The sequence below is a fragment of the Chiloscyllium plagiosum genome, unplaced genomic scaffold, assembly GCF_037043375.1.
Source record: "Chiloscyllium plagiosum isolate Xiang-an unplaced genomic scaffold, Cpla_swu_hap1 HiC_scaffold_38, whole genome shotgun sequence".
NCBI classification, from domain to species: domain Eukaryota; kingdom Metazoa; phylum Chordata; class Chondrichthyes; order Orectolobiformes; family Hemiscylliidae; genus Chiloscyllium; species Chiloscyllium plagiosum.
Window position 1 is genome coordinate 28,198,255 of NW_028270176.1, and position 8,565 is coordinate 28,206,819.

Genomic DNA, 8,565 nt, shown 5'->3' on the forward strand with positions numbered 1-8,565 from the left:
ATCTCTCACCATCCTTCACTGTCCCTCATCATCCTTCACAGTCTCTCACTATCCTTCACTGTCCCTCACCATCCTTCACCGTCCCTCACCATCTCTCACCATCCTTCACCATCTCTCACCATCCTTCACCATCTCTCACCATCCTTCACCATCTCTCACCATCCTTCACCGTCTCTCACCATCCTTCACTGTCCCTCACCATCCTTCACCGTCCCTCACCATCCTTCACCGTCCCTCACCGTCTCTCACCATCCTTCACCGTCTCTCACCATTCTTCACCATCTCTCACCATCCTTCACCATCTCTCACCATCCTTCACCGTCTCTCACCATCCTTCACTGTCCCTCACCATCCTTCACCGTCCCTCACCATCTCTCACCATCGTTCACCGTCTCTCACCATCCTTCACCATCTCTCACCATCCTTCACCATCTCTCACCATCCTTCACCGTCCCTCACCATCCTTCACTGTCCCTAACCATCCTTCACCGTATCTCACCATCCTTCACCATCTCTCACCATCCTTCACCATCCCTCACCATCCTTCACTGTCCCTCATCATCCTTCACCGTCTCTCACCATCCTTCACCGTCTCTCACCATCCTTCACCGTCTCTCACCATCCTTCACTGTCCCTCACCATCCTTCACCGTCTCTCACCATCCTTCACTGTCCCTCACCATCCTTCACCGTCCCTCACCATCTCTCACCATCCTTCACCATCTCTCACCATCCTTCACCGTCCCTCACCAACCTTCACTGTCCCTCACCATCCTTCACCGTCCCTCACCATCCTTCACTGTCCCTCACCATCCTTCACCGTATCTCACCATCCTTCACTGTCCCTCACCATCCTTCACCGTCTCTCACCATCCTTCACTGTCCCTCACCATCCTTCACCATCTCTCACCATCCTTCACCATCTCTCACCATCCTTCACTGTCCCTCATCATCCTTCACCGTCTCTCACCATCCTTCACCGTCTCTCACCATCCTTCACTGTCCCTCACCATCCTTCACCGTCTCTCACCATCCTTCACCATCTCTCACCATCCTTCACTGTCCCTCACCATCCTTCACCGTCCCTCACCATCTCTCACCATCCTTCACCGTCTCTCACCATCCTTCACCATCTCTCACCATCCTTCACCGTCTCACACCATCCTTCACTGTCCCTCACCATCCTTCACCGTCCCTCACCATCTCTCAACATCCTTCACCGTCTCTCACCATCCTTCACCGTCTCTCACCATCCTTCACCGTCTCTCACCATCCTTCACCATCTCTCACCATTCTTCACCGTCTCTCACCATCCTTCACCGTCCCTCACCATCCTTCACTGTCCCTCATCATCCTTCACCGTCTCTCACCATCCTTCACCGTCTCTCACCATCCTTCACTGTCCCTCACCATCCTTCACCATCTCTCACCATCCTTCACTGTCCCTCACCATCCTTCATTGTCCCTCACCATCTCTCACCATTCTTCACTGTCCCTCACCATCCTTCACCATCTCTCACCATTCTTCACTGTCCCTCACCATCCTTCACCATCTCTCACCATCCTTCACTGTCCCTCACCATCCTTCACCATCTCTCACCATCCTTAACTGTCCCTCACCATCCTTCACCGTCTCTCACCATCCTTCACCATCTCTCACCATCCTTCACTGTCCCTCACCATCCTTCACCATCTCTCACCATCCTTCACTGTCCCTCACCATCCTTCATTGTCCCTCACCATCTCTCACCATTCTTCACTGTCCCTCACCATCCTTCACCATCTCTCACCATTCTTCACTGTCCCTCACCATCCTTCACCATCTCTCACCATCCTTCACTGTCCCTCACCATCCTTCACCATCTCTCACCATCCTTAACTGTCCCTCACCATCCTTCACCGTCTCTCACCATCCTTCACCATCTCTCACCATCCTTCACTGTCCCTCACCATCCTTCACCATCTCTCACCATTCTTCACCATCTATCTCCACCACTCTCCGTCTCTCACCATCTCTCACCATCTCTCTCTGTCGCTTCCCGTCTCTCACCATCTCTCGCTGTCTCTCACCGTTCCTGCCTCAGTCTCTCTCTTCTTTCACTTTCCCAATCTCTCTATCTTGACTGTCTCGCTCTCTCCTGTCCTTCTGTCTCTCTGTCCCCTTTTACATCTTTCCCTCCCTCACAGACTCTGTCTCTTTCTCTCTTGCCGCTCTCCGTCCCTCCGTGTCTCTGTCTCACCCTATGTGTGTCTCTCACTCTCTCTCCCTCACGCATTCCCTCTGCCTTTCGCTCTCTCGCTCTCTCTAGTTCGAACAGTCTCCCTCCCCATGTCTCTCTCCCTCTCTCCATCTCTCACTCACGGTCTTTCTCTCACAATCCCTCTCAAGTCGGTCTCATCAGAACAGAAAAGGCCACAAGTGCTTTGGGAGCAGGTCTGGGGACGCAGGGGAGATGGGATGAGGTGGAAAAACAGGAGTAATTTCAGGAAAGGTCAGACAAGCGGCTGGGGAAAGCTGCTGCGACTGGGAGAGAGACACTGGACTCCAGGAGGGGAGTCACTTTGGGAAGCAGATTAGCAGCAGAGTAGGGCAGCAAGGAATTCTGGGAGATTAAGACTGGCCGCAAATGTCCGATATTATCCACTTACCCAAACCAAGGGCAAAGTGAGGCAAGAAAATGATCAAGAGAAGTTTCATCCCCCGCCTCTCCCCTTCAGTCTCTCCGCGATCCATGAAGTCGGCTAAATTAATGACCTACACAGAGAAAAACATAATGATTAGAAAGAACAGCCTTCAACAGTGCGGCACTCCCTCAGCACTGACCCTCCGACAGTGTGGCACTCCCTCAGCACTGACCCTCCGACAGTGCGGCGCTCCCTCAGCACTGACCCTCCGACAGTGTGGCACTCCCTCAGCACTGACCCTCCGACAGTGTGGCACTCCCTCAGCACTGACCCTCCGACAGTGCGGCGCTCCCTCAGCACTGACCCTCCGACAGTGCGGCACTCCCTCAGCACTGACCCTCCGACAGTGACCACTCCCTCAGCACTGACCCTCCGACAGTGCCCACTCCCTCAGCACTGACCCTCCGACAGTGCCCACTCCCTCAGCACTGACCCTCCGACAGTGCGGCACTCCCTCAGCACTGAACCTCCAACAGTGCGGCACTCCCTCAGCACTGACCCTCCGACAGTGCGGCACTCCCTCAGCACTGAACCTCCAACAGTGCGGCACTCCCTCAGCACTGACCCTCCGACAGTGCGGCACTCCCTCAGCACTGAACCTCCAACAGTGCGGCACTCCCTCAGCACTGACCCTCCGACAGTGCGGCACTCCCTCAGCACTGACCCTCCGACAGTGCGGCACTCCCTCAGCACTGACCTTCCGACAGTGCGGCATTCCCTCAGCACTGTCCCTCCGACAGTGCGGCACTCCCTCAGCACTGACCCTCCGACAGTGCGGCATTCCCTCAGCACTGAACCTCCGACAGTGTGGCACTCCCTCAGCACTGACCCTCCGACAGTGCGGCACTCCCTCAGCACTGACCATCCGACAGTGCGGCCCTCCCTCAGCACTGACCCTCCGACAGTGCGGCACTCCCTCAGCACTGACCCTCCGACAGTGCGGCACTCCCTCAGCACTGACCCTCCGACAGTGCGGCACTCCCTCAGCACTGACCCTCCGACAGTGCGGCACTCCCTCAGCACTGACCCTCCGACAGTGCGGCACTCCCTCAGCGCTGACACTCCGACTGTGCGGCACGCCCTCAGCACTGACCCTCCGACAGTGTGGCATTCCCTCAGCACTGACCCTCCGACTGTGCGGCACTCCCTCAGCTCTGACCCTCCGACAGTGCGGCACTCCCTCAGCTCTGACCCTCCGACAGTGCGGCACTCCCTCAGCACTGACCCTCCGACAGTGTGGCGCTCCCTTAACACTGACCCTCTGACAGTGCAGCATTCCCTCAGCACTGACCCTCTGACAGTGCGGCGCACCCTCAGCACTGACCCTCCGTCAGTGCGGCACTCCCTCAGCACTGACCCTCCGTCAGTGCGGCACTCCCTCAGCGCTGACACTCCGACCGTGCCCACTCCCTCAGCACTGACCCTGCGACAGTGCGGCACTCCCTCAGCACTGACCCTCCGACAGTGCGGCGCTCCCTCAGCGCTGACCCTCCGACGGTGCCCACTCCCTCAACACTGAACCTCCGACAGTGCCCACTCCCTCAGCACTGACCTTCCGAAAGTGCGGCACTCCCTCAGCACTGACCCTCCAACAGTGCAGCGCTCCCTCAGCACTGACCCTCCGACAGTGCGGCGATCCCTCAGCGCTGACCCTCTGACAGTGCCCACTCCCTCGACTCTGACCCTCCGACAGTGCGGCACTCCCTCGACACTGACCCTCCGACAGTGCGGCACTCCCTCAGCTCTGACCCTCCGACAGTGCGGCACTCCCTCAGCACTGACCCTCCGACAGTGCGGCACTCCCTCAGCACTGACCCTCTGACAGTGTGGCACTCCCTCAGCACTGACCCTCCGACAGTGCCCATTCCCTCAGCACTGACCCTCTGACAGTGCGGCACTTCCTCAGCACTGATCCTCCGACAGTGCGGCACTCCCTCAGGACTGACCCTCCAACAGAGTGGCGCTCCCTCAGCACTGACCCTCCGACAGTGCCCATTCCCTCAGCACTGACCCTCCGACAGTGCGGCACTCCCTCAGCACTGACCCTCCGACAGTGTGGCACTCCCTAAGCACTGACCCTCCGACACTGTGGCGCTCCCTCAGCACTGACCCTCCGATTGTGCCCACTCCCTCAGTACTGACCCTCCGACAGTGTGGCACTCCCTCAGCACTGACCCTCCGACATTGTGGCGCTCCCTCAGCACTGACCCTCTGACAGTGCGGCACTCCCTCAGCACTGACCCTCCGACAGTGCGGCGCTTCCTCAGCAATGACCTTCCGACAGTGCGGCGCTCCCTCAGCACTGACCCTCCGACAGTGCGGCGCTCCCTCAGCACTGACCCTCCGACAGTGGGGTGCTCCCTCAGCACTGACCCTCCGACAGTGCGGCGCTCCCTCAGCACTGACCCTCCGACAGTGCGACACTCCCTCAGCACTGACCCTCCGGCAGTGCGGCACTCCCTCAGCACTGACCCTCCGACAGTGCTCACTCCCTCAGCACTGACCCTCCGACAGTGCAGCGCTCCCTCAGCACTGACCCTCCGGCAGTGCGGCACTCCCTCAGCACTGACCCTCCGACAGTGCAGCGCTCCCTCAGCACTGACCCTCCAACAGTGCAGCGCTCCCTCAGCACTGACCCTCCGACAGTGCAGCGCTCCCTCAGCACTGACCCTCCAACAGTGCAGCGCTCCCTCAGCACTGACCCTCCGACAGTGCAGCACTCCCTCAGCACTGACCCTCCGATAGTGCGGCGATCCCTCAGCGCTGACCCTCCGACAGTGCGGCACTCCCTCAGCACTGACCCTCCGGCAGTGCGGCCTTCCCTCAGCACTGACCCTCCGACAGTGCAGCACTCCCTCAGCACTGACCCTCCGACAGTGCGGCGATCCCTCAGCGCTGACCCTCCGACAGTGCGGCACTCCCTCAGCACTGACCCTCCGACAATGCGGCACTCCCTCAGCACTGACCCTCCGACAGTGCGGCACTCCCTCAGCACTGACCCTCCGACAGTGCGGCACTCCCTCAGCACTGACCCTCCGACAGTGCGGTGCTCCCTCAGCACTGACCATCTGACAGTGCGGCACTCCCTCAGCACTGACCCTCCAACAGTGCGGCACTCCCTCAGCACTGACCCTCCGGCATTGCGGCGCTCCCTCAGCACTGACCCTCCGACAGTGCGGCGCTCCCTCAGCACTGACCCTCCGACAGTGCGGCACTCCCTCAGCACTGACCCTCCGACATTGCGGCACTCCCTCAGCACTGACCCTCCGACAGTGCGGCACTCCCTCAGCACTGACCCTCCGACATTGCGGCACTCCCTCAGCACTGACTCTCCGACAGTGCGGCACTCCCTCAGCACTGACCCTCCGGCAGTGCGGCGCTCCCTCAGCACTGACCCTCCGACAGTGCGGCGCTCCCTCAGCACTGACCCTCTGACAGTGCGGCGCTCCCTCAGCACTGACCCTCCGACAGTGCGGCGCTCCCTCAGCACTGACCCTCCGACAGTGCGGCACTCCCTCAGCACTGACCCTCCGACATTGCGGCACTCCCTCAGCACTGACCCTCCGACAGTGCAGCACTCCCTCAGCACTGACCCTCCGGCAGTGCGGCGCTCCCTCAGCACTGACCCTCCGGCAGTGCGGCGCTCCCTCAGCACTGACCCTCCGACAGTGCGGCGCTCCCTCAGCACTGACCTTCCGACAGTGCGGCACTCCCTCAGCACTGACCCTCCGACAGTGCGGCACTCCCTCAGCACTGACCCTCCGACAGTGCGGCGCTCCCTCAGCACTGACCCTCCGGCAGTGCGGCGCTCCCTCAGCACTGACCCTCCGACAGTGCGGCGCTCCCTCAGCACTGACCCTCCGGCAGTGCGGCACTCCCTCAGCAGTGACAGTAATTGATTGAGAAACCTCATCTGACAATTGTGTCTGACAGTATCACTTGAGACAGAGAATCATAGAGTCTTACAGCACGGAACATAGAACGTTCCAGCACAGTACAGGTCCTTTCAGCCCTTGATGTTGCGCTGATCTGTGGAACCAATCTGAAGCCCATCTAACCTACACTATTCCATTCTTGTCCATATGCCTATCCAATGCCTATGTACATTCCCTTAAAGTTGGCGAGTCTGTTGCAGGCAGGGCATTCCATGCCCCTACTACTCTCTGAGGAAAGAAACTACCTCTGACATCTGTCCTATATCTATCACCCCTCAATTTAAAGCTATGCCCCCTTGTGCTTGCCATCACCATCCTGAGGAAAAAGGCTCTCCATGTCTAACCCTCTGATTATCTTATATGTCTCCATTAAGTCACCTCTCAACCTTCTTCTATCTAATGAAAACAGCCTCAAGTCCCTCAGCCTTTCCTCGTAAGACCTTCCCTCCATACCAGGAAACGGCCTGGTAAATCTCCTCTGAACCCTTTCCAAAGCTTCCACATCCTTCCTATAATGTGGTGACCAGAACTGTACACAATACACCAAGTGCGGCCGCACCAGAGTCCTGTACAGCTGCAGCATGGCCTTATGGCTCCGGAACTCAATCCCTTAACCAATAAAAGCTAGCACATGTATGCCTTCTTAACAACCCTATCAACCTGGGTGGGAACAGTCAGGGATCTATGTACCTGGACACCAAGATCGCTCGCTCATCCACACTACTAAGAATCTTCCCATTAACCCAGTACTCTGCATTCCTGTTTCTCCTTCCAAAGTGAATCACCTCACACTTTTCCACATTAAACTCCATTTGCCACCTCTCAGCCCAGCTCTGCAGCTTATCTATGTCCCTCTGTAACCTACAAGATCCTTTGGCACTATCCAAACTCCACCGACCTTAGTGTCGCCTGTAAATTTACTAACCCATCCTTCTACACCCTCATCCAGATCTTTCATAAAAATGACAAACAGCAGTGGCCCCAAAATAGATCCTTGCGGTACCCCACTAGTAACTGAGCTCCAGGATGAACATTTCCCATCAACCACCACCCTCAGTCTTCTTTCAGCTCGCCAATTTCTGATCCAAACCACTAAATCACCCTCAATCCCATACCTCTGCGTTTTGTGCAATAGCCTACCATGGGGAACCTTATCAAACACCTCACTGAAATCCATATACATCACATCAACTGCTTTACCCTCATCCACCTGTTTGGTCACCTTCTCAAAGAACTCAGTAAGGTTTGTGAGGCACGACCTACCCCTCACAAAACCGTGTTGACTATCCCTAATCAATCTATTCCTCTCGAGATGATTATAAATCCTATCTTTATAACCTTTTCCAATACCTTACCCACAACCGAAGTAAGGCTCACTGGTCTATAATTACCAGGGTTGGCTCTACTCTCCTTCTTGAACAAGGGGACAACATTTGCTATCCTCCAGTCTTCTGGCACTATTCCTGTTGACAATGACAAATAAAGATCAGAGCCAAAGGCTCGGCAATCTCCTCCCTGACTTCCCAGAGAATCCTCGGATAAACTCCATCCGGCCCAGGGGACTTATCTATTTTCACCCTTACAGAATTGCTAACACTTCCTCCCTGTGAACCTCAATCCTGTCCAGTCTAGTAGCCTGTATCTCAGTATTTTATCGACAACATTGTTTTTTTCCAGTATGAATATTCTTTTAGCGTTTCCCCTATCTCCTCAGACTCCACGCTCAACTTCCCACAGCTGTCCTTGACTGGCCCTAATCTTTCCCTAGTCATTCTTTTATTCCCGATGTACCTACAGAAAGTATCAGGGTTTACCTTGATCCTATCCACCAAAGATTTCTCATGTCCCCTCCTGGCTCTTCTTAGCTCTCTCTTTAGATCTTTCCTGGCTAACCTGTAACTCTCAAGCACCCTAACTGAGCCATCACATCTCACCGTAACATTAGC

The 8,565-nt window shown here is 56.7% G+C and overlaps 1 protein-coding gene across 1 annotated transcript in view; it reads right to left on the reverse strand.

The window, feature by feature from the left end:
* Positions 1-2,770, reverse strand: part of LOC122544974 (fish-egg lectin-like) — a 27,098-nt gene extending 24,328 nt beyond the window's left edge. The window contains exon 1 of the mRNA XM_087980894.1: positions 2,649-2,770. Within this exon, the coding sequence (XP_087837020.1) occupies positions 2,649-2,733 (85 nt within the window). The 5' untranslated portion in view covers positions 2,734-2,770. The remainder of the gene's footprint in view (positions 1-2,648) is intronic.
* Positions 2,771-8,565: the final 5,795 nt, after the last annotated feature.